The following is a 16,719-nucleotide window of genomic DNA, read 5'->3' as shown; positions in this document are numbered from 1 at the left end:
GACTTCCCCGGGCTCGGGGAGCGTCAGTGGCGACCCCTGCCAGCTCCCCAAAGAAGAAGAGGGCCCCAAAGCAGGATATGCACCTCCTTCACTCTGCTCTCGCCTGGCTGTTGCTGAGTTCATCAAAGCACTGAACTCCACATCCAAGTGGGGGCAAAGCAGCGGATGTGTGAGGCATTCCCTCATTTCCCCAGAACTGACGATTTTGGTTTTGTTTCTCCATCTCAGCTGATAACTTGAGAAAGCCCAGGACAATAGGCATTGGTCTCGGAAGATCTAGCTCCCAATTCTTTTTTTTCCTTTCTTTTTGGGCTCGTGTAAGTGCCTGTTGGGTTATCTCAAGACTGTGAGAATACACTGATACTAATCTGCTAGGGGAGCCAAAAAAAAAAAAAAAACACTCATTGTCTGAAACAAGGACACCTTTTAGGCAAATCTCAAATGGCATCTCTCATTTGAGAGCAACCAGAATTGTCCTGGATGGACCTCAGGATAGAGAAGCCGCCTGTGTTCCATCAGACTCTCCTCTCCCCACCGCTGCCCCGTGGTTCCCGACACTGGCCCCCTCCACGTGACCCTGCCCGCCCTGTCTCACCACTGTTTTTAGATCAACAGACCACTGCGGCCATTTGAGACCTACTGAAGTTCTCCGACACATCTGATGTTCTTTGTAATCTACCATTTTGTTTATTAAGTCAATAACGCCATTGTTGCCCCACCCAGATCCCCTTATCCACAAAATCGGGATGATGATGAGGGCAGCACAGTTTGGGCTACGGTTGTACAAGTCAGTTTGATTCCCTCTGAGAGAGGAAATACATTCAAATCCTGTGTCCAAATTAGCATTCAAAACACATTTCTGTAGTATTCTAACATGGAACAAAATGGCCAGTGACTGAGAGTCTAAATATCAAGGAGCCAGCTTTCAACAGAAACAGAAGAGTGTGGTCCAGATGGGTCCAAAACAAGCTCTCCTTGATCCCAAGACTAATCCCTTGATTTTTGGACCCGGAGTTATTTATTTACTCTCAGCCTCTCCTGAGGACACAGCAGGTATTTGTTCCTAAGAAGGTTTCTAAAAAGGTTAAAATCTCCATGTTCCATGTTAGACGTTGACCAAGTCATTGACTTCAAACGGGTGCCTGGCAGTGATTGGTTATGTAGAACATTCAGTCTAATTCAATTTAAATTCAGCGAGCCACCCTATGACTTGGGGCTTGGCATCTCCGCTTGTCAGGAGTTCGGAGAGGACAAATAAATGACTACATGGTGCAACAGTCCCCTTAACAAGAGACGGTACAAAGGTCATAGCTAGCACAGAGGGCAGTTACTGACTCGCTTAGCAGGAATCACGGAGGCATCCCCAAGAAACCATCACTTAGGAAAGGGTGTATTCTTTGCTCCTGTTCTCGCAACCTCTTCTCCCTCATCCAACCTCTAAGTGGCGGGGAGAAGCCAGTGTCAGACATTGCAAGGCGCTTCCTGCTTGACTCCTTCCTGGAGACCCAGAGAGGCGGGGGCTCCGCAGAGAAACAGCCCGTTTTTGCTATGATGTGACATTATCCCTTAAGTCATTGCTGCTGTTAAAAACAGCATTTAGTAAAACAGTTGTTTCAATTGGGGGAAAAAATGGGGTGAAGTCTAGACTAGCAAATTGTGCAACAGAACATTCTGCAGCGGTGGAAATGTTCTGCATCTGTGCTGTCCAGTATGGTGGCGTTGGCCATATATGGTTACCAAACACTTGAAATGTGGCTAGAGTGATTAAGGAACTGAACTTTTAACTTTAGTTAATTAATATTTAAATGTAATTAACCTAAGAAGAAAGCAGGAGCAGCATCACTATCCTATTGTCTTCCCCACAGATTATGAGCAACTCCAAGGCAGAGTTTGTCTTAAAATACACCTCTCTCAGTGTTCACTGCTTAGCACAGGGGGGGGCCTTGCAGAAAACGATTCCTCCGCTAAAGGGGTCAGTAGGAAAATAGCTAGGAGTGATACAAGCTCTTTCCTTCCTTCTTGCTGAAGAGAACGAGCTCAGCCGTGCTCGATGCTTGGCGGCAGCCTTATTGAGTATGTTGGTGTAGCAGGAAGGGTGGAGGGGGACTGAGAAGATCAAAGTCCTGCTTGATTGATGTGCTTTGGGAAAAGCAAAGATTTACTTCTGGAAGGTAAAAGAATAGGTGTGAAAGGTGAGCAGAGATAAATGTACGAGACCAGGAATCTAAGGGTAGGATTTGCGAGTCTGGGGGAGTTTGAAGAGCACGGGGGCCAGGTTAAAGGTTAGCAGGAGGCACAGAGGATGGAAATGGGAAGAGGAAACTTTTGAGGGGTTTTTCTCTGTAGCACAAATGCGACCTGCTTTGGTGTTTTCCAAAGGACTCGACAGAATTTGACAGTGCTTTGAAATTCTATTGGAAGTTGGGCGAACAGACCCAACTACATCAAGGATACAAAAGGGAAAAGAAGAATAGGAAAAGCAGAGGCAATGTCAAAAGAGCAAAAAGATGAAGTCAAGTCTCCCCCATGTGCTACTGGCCGAGGACAGAGAGGTTGAGGCTCCAAGGGAGTGGGTGGGCGAAAACTGCCTTTGCTATCCATTTCCCATGAAGGAGCAGTCCCAGAAGAAAGGACCATCTCCTTTACGGTCAGGCAGAGAAGTTTCTCATGGATCTGAAGGCAGATAAACTTGGAAGGGCTGTTTTAGGAAGGTGGGCACATTGTTAGCAGCATTTACCGACCCAGGTTCTGGCTGCGAAATGCCGACTCAAAGTTTATTGCAAGGTCCCCAGGAAGTACAACGTTAGTGAGTTTAGCTGGGAGGCTAAAAAGAATCCATTTACAAGATCATTCAGACCAATCATAGGAACGGTGGCTCCCCATTAGCTGATAGAACTAGGTGTACTATAAACAAATGAAAAACAATTCTTTCTGAAAAACAATTCTTTAAAAAAAAAAAAAAAGAAAAGAAAGTCTGTAATTTGATGGATAGTCTGTTTGAAGAAGTACGCGTGTCTGTATTGGGAGGAAGGAAAGGGGGCCACAGAGCACAGCCTGAAAGCCTCACCAGTTTGGTGTAGAACTCAGACTGTCTGGGCCAGTGGGGTTGCCCCACCTTGTATCCTTGCCTGAATAGCAGCTAAGCCTTCTGGGGAAAAGAAAAACAATCATCCTAAGGGAACTACAGGTTGGAGCACATAAGTCTGCACGAAGACACTTGTGGCGATACAAGGGGGGAAGGGGCTTGATTCTGGTATGTGGTGTATCACCCTTCACCTCCAGGGGCTTGAGTCTAGGACAGAGGAGGGAAAAATGGGTACGAAATCCATGAAGATCAAGCCCTGGAGAGAGACCCGGGCTCAGTCCACATCAGCTCTCTTTGTCTCACTACTTGTGTGATCTTTGGCAAGTTCCCTCACCCCTTTGATCCTGTGTCTTCATCTGTGACATGTTTGGTACCCTAGAAATTCCTATAAAACCTGTAACATAAGTACTCAACGAAGGTCGTTATGATAATAGTGATGATGAGTAATTAACGAAAGAGCGTTACATTTATTGGCTCCGAAAAGCAGGGGCATGCGTACCTAAGGTGGCATATGTTGCTTATAAATGGAGTAGAAAGGGTGCCACAGCCTACAGGGAGGGCCGCACCCCGTGGGATGGAGAGGAAATGGGGGAACTTGGTGAGATGGCTCCAGCTATGGTGGGAGGGGCAGGACAGGACAATAGCAGGGGGTCAGAATCAATGAGGCACATCAGGGCAACACCCCCTAGGAAACCCTTGCACCCACCTGGCAGATTTTGAAGGGGGAGGGTCCTGATACCTACCAAGGAAAGTAGGAACAGAGTCATGGACATACCGTTTGTTTTCCAAGACTGGGTTTTCTCCCCTCGTAGTTTGAAATGCATATTTGTTTCCCAGTGTTCCTGAGATATAACTGACCTATAACATTGCATTAGGTTAAGGGATACAACGTACGGATGTGATACATATGTATATCATGATATGACTACCACAGTAGGTTTAGTTTGGTTAAATCTCATTTTAGCATCCAGGCTGCTGGGGCCTGGGTCCCCGGGGCGACAAGCCGGAATGCTCGAGTAAGTGGTCCTGGAATAACGGAATAACAACCCCCAGATGTAGCACGATGGGTTGTCTTCAAGATCCCTGGCTTCCAGCACTCGGTGCAGCGGGATGTCAATAAGGAGAAAATTACAGAGCATCTTGAGAAGTCAGAGACCCGCATTTCCCAGCCTAGGGAAAGTAGTGATTAGAGAATTCAAAAAGTGAACATCCAGCTTCGAGAGAACAGATTGTATGAAGGAGAGGTTTAAAACTGAATACGTAGCTCCTTTGGTGTCCTCTCCAGTCTCCGCGAAAAGACCCGCAAGCTGGAGAGATCCAGACCTCCTGACAGAGGAAGCCGAGGTGACAGAGGGGAGGCTGAAGCCACACCTGTGTGGACCAGCTACCACCCGTATCAGGAAAGTAAACACTGTTGGTGTTTATAAGTGGCAAGGCAACTTCTGTTGAAATGTACATCTAACATTTGGGGGACGGTCAGTCATGTATTCGCTCATTCCCCAAACATGTATTGAGTGCCTACTGTTAACCAAGCACCAGGCTTGGTGCTCACCAGTGAAGTGATGATAAAGAAAGTTTCTAGAATTTCCAAGATTACCAAATAGATTTAAAAGACAGTGGGCCTGACAGTTGGAAATATTATATATATGTCGTTTAATATGATTTAACAACTTGGTGCTGAGAATGTAATGTCCCGGGATAGGAAATGGAGCTGCCTTCCAGTCCCCTCTCTGACCCTTCACTTTTTGTGGTGAAGAACAGAGTCTCCCATCACCCATGACGGCTGCCATTTTGATCAGTTGGGTGTATCTTTTACCCCTCTCTTCTGGTAACTGCCCTCCATTCCTTTTGGAGTATGTCCCCACCCCCTCACACACACACACACCCACCCCCTCTCACACACACACACACACACACACACACACACACACACACTTCATGTGTTCCTGGTAAGGCAATCAATCAGGGTGTCCCATTCTTCTAGATCAGGGTAGGGGGACGTGAGATGCACACGTGGCCAATCACAGCACCTTAACCCCTTGGGCCAGACAGAGAGAGAGAGAGAGAGAGATCCAGGGGCTGATACGTGATTCATGGAGGGCCATTAAGATTCCTTCCTCGATGTATGGAAAGCGGGAGAAAACCGTTCTCTCTGGGGCTTGCTACACTCGCACGAGGCAGCTGGGGCAGAAGGCCGCCATCTCTCCGAGTCTCAAGAAGGAAGCTCGTTGCAGGCAGAGCACATGAAGCTAACTCATGAGAAGAAGACACAAGATGGAAGGGAAAGGAAAGGGGAGAGCCTAGGATTCCAGAGACAACGTCATCGCGATGGTCAGCATGGCAGAGATAAGGAAAAGAGAAGTCAGAGCAGAAGATCTCTGTGCTTAGCCTGGCCTCTGGCCCACAGTAGGAGCACCAGGCATTGTGCCTCCGTCTCCTCTCTTGTTCCTTCGGGAATTCATCTGAGTCTTCTTGTGTACGTCATGGCATGATGGCACATCCTGTCTGGGCTACTTTGGATGTTAACGTTTTGGAGTCTGATCAGGGCCTCTATCCAGAAAACTTTACGTAAAGTTGGGACTTTTTAATGTCCTACTTCTTCTCCCTACCATTAACATATATGAAGCATATACTACACGACAAGGACTTCATTCATTCATCAAATATGAGAATGCCAACCTCATCGCTAGAGACTTTAGACGTGTTATGTCTTTTTATACACACACACACACACACACACACACACAAAATTACCCTGAGTACTATAATGGTACCCATAACACAGATGAGCAAACTGAGGTAATGGAAGACTAAGTCATTTTCCTAAGGTTAGATAGGTTGCTAAAATGATCTAAGATTCGAATCCAGGTCTGTTTCATTCCAGGCATTAACTATTTTATAACCAGAAAGCATACGTCCTTCCCATCCCACCTGGGTATGTCGTCCATGCCGGCCCGAGGAATGAATCATTATCATTCCCTTCACAGAAGACAATTATCCTGCATTGGGCTCTGGGGACTACAGCCATTTAGACAAGTCAGGAGTAAGCGGGCCCGTTGTTTCACTTCCCGGGGTGGGGGGTGGTGGGGGGGGGGTCGGTCTAGGAAAGCACCGTCTCGCACACCCCTGGCTCCAGAACAATGATCGGGATGAGACTTGGGTGAGGGATCAAGGGTCACTGGCAGAATGAGATTGAGGACAGAAGCTCCCTGTGTGTTTCCATCAAGAAAATATAACATTCAAAGATGAAACAGCCTCTTTCACTGAAGCATAAATTTTGTCTCCTGGGCCTTCAAACATTGAATTTACTCATTTTAATACCAGGGCTCCAACCGATTTTCTGTGTGAGATCACACACAGAGGAATCAAACTAATTTGAGATTACACGCCCGCTACCCTTTTCCTGTGAGGAGGCTCGTCTTGTTTCTAATTAAACTTTTTCTTCTATGACGAATGCCAAGATGCCAAAAAAGCTCCCTATTGAGAGAAGTGCCAGGAACGTGGGGTCGTGGGGGCGCCATTTCCCCATGCCTGGGTGAGCTCCGTTGTCCGTGTTGGATGCTAGTGATGTGCCCAGAGGTGGTGGGATTTGGGTTCCTCTGAATGAGAGCGAACCAAACTCCAGAGGCTTGACGGTCCTGCACATCCAGCTATCCTAGAAATCCCTACTGTCGCCCTCGGGTGGGCAGGCAGAGGGCCATCTCGAGTGAGGGTCACAATAGGTCAATCCAGATCCATACCGACCCTGGAAATTAGATTCAAAAGCCAGCACCCTGCCCCCTGGTGCCAGTGTAGTCTGGAGGTGGCACAGCAGGACCAGGGACCAGAGGGTGGGGTCAAGTGCCCGCCCATCTTTTACAGCCTGGTTGACTAAGGAAGGAAATAGCCTTCCTTGAGCGCCCGCTATGTGCAGGGCGCAGTCAGGACGTGACAGACTCTCAGCTGGTCTCACAAGTACCGACACGTGGGTGTAATTACCAAGGCGAGGCTATGGGCAAGTGGAAGGAACTGTCTGCTTAAGATCACCCAGCCACGGTGAGGTCGAGTTGGGGTCTGAACTCGGATCTGTTGTAGCTTCTCACCGCTTGCAGTGCAGCTCTCTTAGAAAGTAAGTGCGATGACCTCAGGGGGTTATGAGGGTCCGATGTAACGCGGAGAAGGACAATGAGCTTTGCGGAGGCCAAGACAGGCGAGGGGTAGGGTGAGCGTAAATATCAGCTGTCACGCCCTTTGCGCGTCATGGGCCACCTGCCGTTGGTTTCTTCTGAGATCAGGCTGCCGTTTCTGGGAACCTGCTCCGCGTCCGGTGTTCCGTCAGATGTCCTATACTTCCTTTTTCTGTGAAACACAAGAAGCCCTGATTCTGGGCTTCCTTTCTTCCTCCAATTGCTGGGGAGGCAAGAAGTCCATCCCATTATGGGCTGAAGAGAAGACACAGCCACCACCCCCACCGCCCTCACTGCGGAGGACCCAGTTAAAGGGAAGATGCACATTTTCCCGGATAAATAAGATCCCCGAAGTAGCGTCTCCATCTCGCGTCATCACCAAGCCGGGCTCGGTGTGAGTCAGACAGAGTCATCCTCTCCTGTCAAATCCTCGTATCTCTCTCCGATACAGAGTCATCCAGAACACTTTGTTCCAATCATCATGGCAGAGTGACTTTCTGGCTCGGGTAATAGGGACCGTCCAAGCGATTTCTCAGTTTTATAAGCACTCGTGTCACTTAACCTCCTGCACTCCATTTGTTTCTCTGAATAAACACAGGAAAGATACTACTGGCCATATTTCATTAGATGGGCCTCACCAGTGACAGTTTAATGCCGTGTTGTTTGGGGATATTGTACAGGCAAGTTGCCAACGTCGCAGTAGCCCAATCGAGGCAAAGGGGGCAGAGGAAGAAACCTGAATGTCTTGAGTGGATCCGAGGAGTGGTGACTGTGTTTCATCAGCATGGGTATTCTGGGTCAACAGTCCCAGCCATCTGATGTTAAGTAGGTCTCCAAAGAGTCCCATAGATCGGCAACGGAGGGAAAGTGGATGTGGTTTAGAAATACAAATGGCCATTTTGGGGGTGGGGGGCAAGATGGCACCGTGCCAACTTTGAGTCCTACCCGTCACGCTTTCGGTCAGTGAAATGCATTCCTGGTCTTTCTCTGTGTTCCTGCTTCCAGTCTTTGTGTCTGCCTGCCTCTCTCTACCTCTTGGTCCCTCACTGTCTGTCCTTTCCCTCTTGTGCCTTTGTCACCGAATCCCTCTGATTTTCCCAAACGTAAAGAGTGCAGGAACAAAGCTGGCTCGGACCGTCACACTGCTTTTCCACGTAGCAGTTTGTGATCTTAACATGGCTCTGAATGTCCGTTTCCCAACTTGAAAATGGAGATAGTAATACTGATATTGTGGAGTCATCCCTAGGATAACAGGAAACAAAGCCCCTGGCAGGCAACTCAGTTCCTGTCTCCTCACGAGTGCTGAGTAAGTGTGAGTTCCCTCCCCTGGCTCGATGCCCTCCACCTCCCTGACACGTTAGAAGCCCACCGTGTGTTGGCCTTCCTTTCGTGTGGCCTGCCCTCGGCCCATTTTCAGATCAGCCAATGCAGCCATGACCGGCTGGGACCATTTTTCATCCAACTGCTCTCATTCTAGCAGTTTCATGTGGCCTCTCTCTGTAAATCAGTCTGGGAAAATAAATGTCCCCGATCCATTAGTGCCTTTCCATCACAAGCCAATTTGAGCCACAAACCAGAGACAAGGCTTGTTAATGGCCACTTAAATATATTTCCGCAGCCCAGCCTGGAGACCCTCAGCCTCAAATCCTCCCAGCTCCTGTCCAAGAAAAGCCCCACTGTGACAAGACTTCTGGCAGCAAAGGCAGTTGCGGGGGGGTGGGGGGAGGGACCATGTTCCCTGGTTTGCCTAAAACAGTCCCAGTCTGCTCCTGCTGTCCCAGAGTAACTATGAATAGTGCCCCTTTAACACCCCCAAAAGTTCCAGTTTGAATGAGACACCAGATGGAAACCAAGAATAATAATGTAATGATAGCTATCATTTATTGACCACTTGTATATGCCAGGCATCACCAAAAAGGTCTTTCTACGCTATATCTCATTTAAACTCGATGACAACACTGTAAAGGGAGGTGCTATTATTATCTCCATTTTATAGACCAAGAAGCTCAAGTTTAGAGAAGTAAGCGACACATTCAAGGTCAGCCAGCATACAGGGCGATGTCTGTGCCACATTCAAACCCCTTTTGCCTGGGCAGCACACCCATCCCCCGCCTGCTGGGAGTGCTGGCCGCTCAGGGCTCAGTGCAGTGCCCCAACCCCCTTCCCTCTTCTAGAGGAACAGCGCTCAAACAGGAGTCACCATTGCCTGAGAGGCTCCCTGCCCCCACTCAGAAGGCATCCCACAGCCCAGACCTGACTGACGACAGGGGGCCAGAGGGCGTGGGGAACACAAAGACTTCCCCTATTGCTGCGAGGTCAGACTCTAAGGTATAATTCATGCCCCAGAACTCCTGGCGGGATCCAGGGCAGATGAAATCCTTGCTTAGCTCCTCCCTTGTCCGGCTCCCCTTACGTCCCTTTCCCCAAAAGCACCCCCTCAATCAACCACTTAAGAGAGCAGCCTGGTGTCTGGCTCCGCCTCTAGGGGGCAAGACCCATGACCTATGGTTAGCAAGAGACGGGGCTGGGACTCCTGTCTAGGAAGGTCTCAGTCTTCATCACAGAGCAAACGTAACATGACATCGCCTGTAATATCCACGTGATTAAAGTGACGGCCTCCAAGTCCTCAAAGAAATAAGTCACACAGGCACAGACAGGACAACAGAGGTGGCAACAGCCACAACAACCACTCCTCATTTAGTGCCAGTCTCGTTTTTTGCATCTGATCCTCTCAACAATAGGAGGTTCATCTTGTCTGCGTTTTGCATTTGAGGCGCGGCAAGCTTGGAGAGGCGGAGATGTGTCCACTGAGGCCACACAGATAAAAAGTGCTGAGGCTTGGGCCTACATCCAGATCCTTCGCCTTCCAAAGGCCACGTGCTGTTTCCGCATGGCCATTTAAGTAGCTTGCCGTGTAAACTGCTCAGTGAACGGTGACGGGACCGGCTCCCCATCAAAGCTGATGCTCTTGTCACCAATTAGAAGACTCTGTAATCCCTCCGGCCCTGCACTCCCCAAAACGGTTCTTTCTGAGCTGCATTTGACCAGCATGTCTCCCTTTGGGGAGAAAAGCCATATTACTTTGGAACTAGCCAGAGAATGTTCTCTTAAGTCAGACATAAAAAAAAAAAAAAATCAAAGGAGCCATATTCACTGAAGAAGGGAAGGAAAGCAAGCTGGCATTGCATTGCCAAAGGTCCAGAGAGGTAAATCACATTTCCTGTGGCTCTCCCACAGAGGGAGACAAATGGAATAAAAGGAAAACAGCAGACGAAGATTCAGATCCTAACTGTACTATCTGTGTGATGTTTTTAGCAAATTACTCAACATCTCCAAGCCTCAATTCGCTCTAGTATAATATCCATCTTCTTGCACCATAAATGAGAAGGGGTAAATGAGATCAAACAGGCATTTCCCTGCACCTCTTCTCTTCCATTCCCATACAACGTATGGAGTAACCAACTTGGACCCTCATTCTATGTCTGAATAATACTAGTTCAGACGGGGTCTGCTTTATTCCCAAGCAAATAGCATATCCTATCTGATGTTAAAAGGTTTCCATTAAAAACAGAGAGCACATAAAAGGGGGACCTTCATCCAGGAAGCCATCAGCTGATTCATAAAAATACAGAATGAGTCATCCTGGCTCCAAGGCTAAACTTACAATCAGTGGGCATCTTTGGCCTGCCAATCCTAGCCCAGTGTAGGAGGAAAGACCCAGCGGGCAATCTTCACAAACCTACTTCAATCCCCCCTTGCAAAACCGATGAACTCTGTTTCCAGCTTGGGGAAATGAAAATCAATCTGGGGCCTTTGCAATACCGGATTCCAAATGTTGCCCCATGTCTGGTTGGCTTACTGAACAACTAGGGTGGGGAATCTGCAGTGATTCCAGAGTGTGTGTGTGTATGTGTGTGTGTGTGTGTGTGTGTGTGTGTGTGTGCGCGCGCGCGCGCAGCTCCAATAAAAAACAGGCTTGTGCATCTGGCTTTGAAAATCAATCTCCTGGCTTTCATCTTGACATTTATTATTTCAAAATGCTTCAGTTCCTATCAGCCTCTAGGCAATTAGCATAAGACTACAGAACCCAGACCTATTTGTACTGCAAATGATGCTCTCTTCTTTTTTTAAAAAAGTAGCTTCAACATTTTTACCCTCTGAACATCCCCTCTGACAAAAAGTCCTAGAATCCAGTTTGGATGAAGGGGCATAAATTGTATATACACATAGGCATCTATACCATATTTCTCATCAGTGGTGAAGAAAGGAGAATTACCAATAAACACATAGTTTTAGTTTTACAAGCCAGACGTTCTTTCACCAGCAAGTGAAGAAAAACAATGATTCTACCATCCCCGTCCGAGCGTCTTTTCTCAATCCATTCATTCAGCTATAACTTAGTCCTTCAGCAGCAACTGATGCGGGACATACTGTGTTCCAAGCACTATGCTAGGCATTGGGGATTTATTGGTGAAAAGGGCCGACGTAAGCTCTGCCTTCTGGGATCAATGTGCTTGGTTCAGCAAGAGTTAACAAAACAGAACTACACAGGATTCCCCAGTTTGCAAAAGCCTCTTCCCTTACCCTGAATTCCCAAAAGTCATGTCTGGAGTCGACTGTGACCAGCTACATGTATGAAGAGTGAGTCAGAGATCAGTGCCTGCCTCTCTTGACAGCCACCTTCCAGCCTGCCATGGAGTCCTGCACCTGCTCTCAAGGCAGCGACTGGGAGGAGAATCTCCTTTGCGGTGTTTTTTTGGTTTTCTGGGGTTTTTTTGTGGTTGTTGTTTTGCCTCTGCGTATGTTCCCAGAGTCTAGGTCTGGGATTTAACCTAAGAACAGGTAGGCTGACTGCTGCTTTCCGGGGGGGATCAGTGACTGCTGGGGACTTTAAAACACAGACATGAGAGAGGGTAAGTCCGTCTCACTGTGCTGAGGGCAAGTTCCCCTTGGGAGCTTCCCATGCTGCTGCATGAAGAACTCAGAGTGTTGGATCCAGTGAACCCTTTGGGTTGAGCCCTCCCTCCTAGAACTTCACAGAAAGGATCATAGTGACAGCACACAGAGAGGCTTAAGCACTCCAAGGGGAATCCCAGGCGGGCCTAACTCTGAAGTTCCCCCAGGAGGAGTGGGGAATAGGAAGGGTACTCCGACTGCTGAGCTCCCTTTGAGATGGGGCGGGGGGAGGGGGGCGCGGGAGAAGATGACCAGTTGTTTGTTTTTCCTCTTCGGAAAAGCACGCTGGCGGGGAAGAGCGAGCCTTGGCCTCACCCCTGACCAAGCTCAGATGCTCCAGGACCTAACCCCCCCCCCCCGCCCCTGCTTCCCAGTGCCTTTCCCCATCCCCGGGTGCCAGAGGAGCGGAGTGCACCAGCGGGGAGGGAGAACGCACCTCCCCAGCCCTCACTCTGTCGCCAGACCCGGCAGCAGTACAGCATAGAGGTTTAAAAAAGAGTGAGTAGGAAATCCTGGCCAGGTCAGTTAGTGGCGGCAGGGAGACCTTGGGCAAATCGCTCTTTCTGCGCCCCGGTTTCCTCGCATGAAACGCCGGACAATGACGGTCCCTAACTGGTTGGGTCCCAGGGAGTATTAAATAAGATCGCACGCCTAAAACTCTAAAAACGATGGCTGGCACACAGTCCTCCAATGGTTGTTATTATTCTTTAACCGTGTTACCAAACTCCCTCTCCCGGCAGCTCAGCTGTCCTACCCGACGGAGAGCCCCCCGCCGCGCAGTCTCCCAGACCCCGGGGCGCTGGGCGCCACCATCCACCCCGTTCCTCCCCGCCGAGAGCTCACAGTCCCCTCCGGTCACCCCTAGATCCGGCTGGGAGAGGGCGCGGGGCCACCTCGCGGCATCCTCCCCCGCCTCCGCCGGCCGCCGGCCGCCGGCCGCGGGGAGGCTCCGGGACCCGCGGGAGGGCGCGGAGGGGGCGCCCACGGCCACTCTTCCCCGCGCAGCGGCCGCGCCGAGGCTCCGCCACCCCCGCCCCGGGAGCGCCGAGCGCGCAAAGAGAGAAAGCGAGAAAGACGCGGATACTGGACCAGGCTTTGACGCGGATCTTGAGCTCGCCGTCCTGCGGCTCGGGCATGGCCTTCCTGGTGACCCGCAGCTTGTTGAGCCCCCCGAAGCCGGCCAGCACCACGGCGCGCATCTCCTGGGCGTCCCCGAGGCGGTGAGAGCCGCCGCCGCCGCCGCCCTCCGCAGGCTCCTTGCCTGCCTCCTTCTCGATCATTTGCTCCGTCTCCTCCGCCTTCTCCACGCCTTCCTTGGCCATGGCGCACGGGGGGCGCGGGGCGCACGGGCTGCGGCGGCTGCGGCGCGGGGGGCTCGGGCTCCTCTCCCGCGGGTTCCTCCTGTTGAATGTGGGATGCTCCGCTGTGCAATGGCTGCAGCCTCCGCGAGCCGCGCTAAGGGCCACAGCCTCCGCCGTAATCCTCGCAAGAGCCGCGCCCCAGTCCGCCCCACCCCTTCACCCCGCCACCCTCGCTCCCCGCCCCCCCTCCCTGCCCCAGCGAAGCCTCGACTCCACTTCCAGAGCCGGTCTCAAATCGGGCTCCCGATCGCAGCCCCAGAGCCCAGACTTGCCCAAGACTCGTGAATAAAACACGCAGAGAGGACGCCGTGTCCTCGGCGGGCGGCGCAGTACTTTGTTATTTACGGCGCAGGCTCGGCGCCTTGAAATGGACAGAGTCGAACGTCTGGGCCTGGAGGATGCCTCCCGGAGACACGGTTGCCTCCTCCCGCACGGATCTGCGGGGGCAGGCGGGAGTGACGGGAGGTGGGGCTGTTTCCCAAATCGCAGGTACCCGCTGGAAGGGCAAAAAGGTTCGGGAAGCGGGAAACGAGAAATCCCACTTACTCCCCTGAAGAGTCTAAACCAGGGTGTTTTTCACTCCAGACTCTCGGGGTCAGCGCGCGTGTGCTCTTTAAGGGGCATCACCAGGAGCCTCTTTCGATGGCTAATTCTCACCACCCGCACCATTTCCAGGCATCAAAGAGGCTGCAGAAAAGAATCCTGTACCAGAAAAGGGTCCCCTTTTTGTTTTGATCACCAGAAGATCATTCTGTACTCTAGCCCCAACACACACACACACACACACACACACACACACACACACACACATTCCCCAGTAACCGGCAAAATTTTGGAGTTTTGTTATGAGCCCTTTGAAAAGGAGCTTATAGAGAAACTTGAACTTTTTAGAAAAACGACGGGCAGGCGAGAGTGTTGGTGGGCTGTTAAGAGAAACCTCGTTGTGGAGGAGTGCTGGATGTATATTCTATTACCGTGCAAACACGGCCACCTTTGGGACCTTGGGCGACTCATTCAACCTTTCTGACCCTCAACAACTTCATCCATAAAATGGGTACATTAATTTTGTTTATTTGCATTGTGCTAAGTGCGGGAGTGGATAGGACTTTCAGTGACACATGGTCCTTCCCTTTAAGGAGTTTATTCTCAATCGTAAGGTGGGGAGGACACAGCCAAGAAATGGAAATGACACAGTGAATGGTGTAAGTGTCTCTCCTCCTTCTGTTCTCCCTGTGCCTCTGTGCTCTAAATGCCCTGGCCTTCTGTTCCTCAAAAATGGAACCATGTTCCCTCCCACCACCTGCTGTCCCTTGACCTGGAATGTATGTTGCAAGTCCTTCATCTGGTGTCATCGCCGACTTCACTTTCAACTTAAGCACCCATTCCCTGTTTCCACGGGTTGAGTCTGCATCCTTTATGGTAAACTCTCATGGCAGTTTGTAATGAATTTTTTTTATATGATCAACCTGCTAATTACTGTCTGTTTCCTTTTTCCCACTGTGGGCAGGGGCGGTTTCTGCTTTCATCCAGCATGGGTTTCTCTGGGGCTCAGCCCCTGATTGGTGCACAGTAGGAAATGCTCAGAAGAAAAAAACCCTTGTTGAGTGAATGAATGAGTCAGTGAATACAGCTGCTACTGTGGTAGCCCAGAGAAGGGAACTTGGTCGAGGAGATCCTCATGGAGGTGCGGACGTTTGAGCCAGACCTTGAAGGATAAGCCAGGTTCCTCAGGGAAGATCACAAGTCCATTCAAACACATGGAAAGGTAACGGGTAAAAGGAGAAGACACTGTCTTGATCTGTATGGATTGAGCATCAGCTGGGGTTAGCAGTCACTGGAGGCTAGGCGGAAAGATTGCTTCAAACCAGCTCTTGAAGTGTTTCACGTATCACGTTATACAATTTAAGACATAATCATGGAGGCGACGGTCGCCACTGAAGTCTTAGGAAAACAAAAGCCAGGGAATGGCACGACTGTGTTTTAGGATCATAACTTTGGTGGGAACTGGGCGGGAGGTGGGGTGATAGATTTACTGCAAGTGTGAAGGTCAGTCAGAGACTATGGTGCACACACAGGCAAACAGAGAAGAGCCTCAGCCGAAGCGGTGGCTGGGGGATGGAGGCTGAGTAGACAAGGCTGGTTACTGCATTGAACACGTCATTGTAAACCCAATTACGATCCCAAATTAGGAAGCCTGTTGCTAACGTGAAATAGAGCGTTTAGGCTGCATTCCATCCCGAAACGAGACTTTGACAGCCGACCCTTGTGGAGCAAGCTTCAGAGTGGCCCCGCCCAAGAAGCGAGGAAATGGGTATTTGTCACTGAATTTTCTGCATGATTGGCTAAGGGCTGTTCCTGGACGCATGAGCTCCCTGGCACTTCCGACCTGCCCCGTGTACCTGGGCTAAGAGAACGCCCGGGCAGAGAACTTGGGGTGCTCTCGGTAGGAAGCCATTGTCTTGTATAGGCACTGGTGAGTTAGAAAGGGATATGGGTTTGAGGCTGATAACTTCCACAATATATGACATCATTTGGGGGTAGCTACTGTTCTGGACACCTTAGGTACATTTGATTCTCAGAATAACTTTATTAGGTAAGCATTATTATTCCCACTTTATAGAAGAGAAAACTGAGTTTAACATCAATGCTCTTAACATCTCATCATGCGTATTTCTTTGAACGGGCCACCCAGTTCAGCTCCTGAAAAGTAATACTCCATGGCATTTTTCATGTTCTCTGCTCATTTATTGGCCTCCTCATATCTCTGTCCTGCCAAAATTCCGTGCCTTCGTTGTGAGGGTTTTCCTTTAGCATTAGTAAAGGAAATCTACTTTGCAGTCAGCACATAGCATGCTTCAGAAAAATTGTTTGCCTTACATGTTAAAGGAAATATAATTACTCCCTCCAAGGGAATCTTCTGGCTGTTTACAAACCCCAGATTATAAGTGGTATGCAGCTGATTGTCACAACAACGGAGAGGAAGCACAGTACAGTCTGTGCTGCTTGGGGAGGAAAACCTTCCTCTGAGTCCCATATACCACTATTTGGATTGTTAAGTATTCCCAAACCTGCTCCTCTCCGGTGGAATGTGGCAAGAGCGATGCTGCGAGGCACCTCTCCAAATCAACACAGTAAATCTATTTTCAATTTG

General features: G+C 49.9%; 1 protein-coding gene across 1 annotated transcript in view; it reads right to left on the bottom strand.

The window, feature by feature from the left end:
* The window catches only part of VAT1L (vesicle amine transport 1 like), a 148,996-nt gene extending 135,405 nt beyond the window's left edge, over positions 1-13,591 (bottom strand). The window contains exon 1 of the mRNA XM_042969652.1: positions 13,297-13,591. Coding sequence (XP_042825586.1) covers positions 13,297-13,529 — 233 coding nt within the window. The 5' untranslated portion in view covers positions 13,530-13,591. The remainder of the gene's footprint in view (positions 1-13,296) is intronic.
* Positions 13,592-16,719: the final 3,128 nt, after the last annotated feature.

This window comes from Panthera tigris, chromosome E2 (assembly GCF_018350195.1).
Source record: "Panthera tigris isolate Pti1 chromosome E2, P.tigris_Pti1_mat1.1, whole genome shotgun sequence".
Lineage (NCBI taxonomy): Eukaryota > Metazoa > Chordata > Mammalia > Carnivora > Felidae > Panthera > Panthera tigris.
This window is presented reverse-complemented; position numbering and strand designations above follow the sequence as displayed.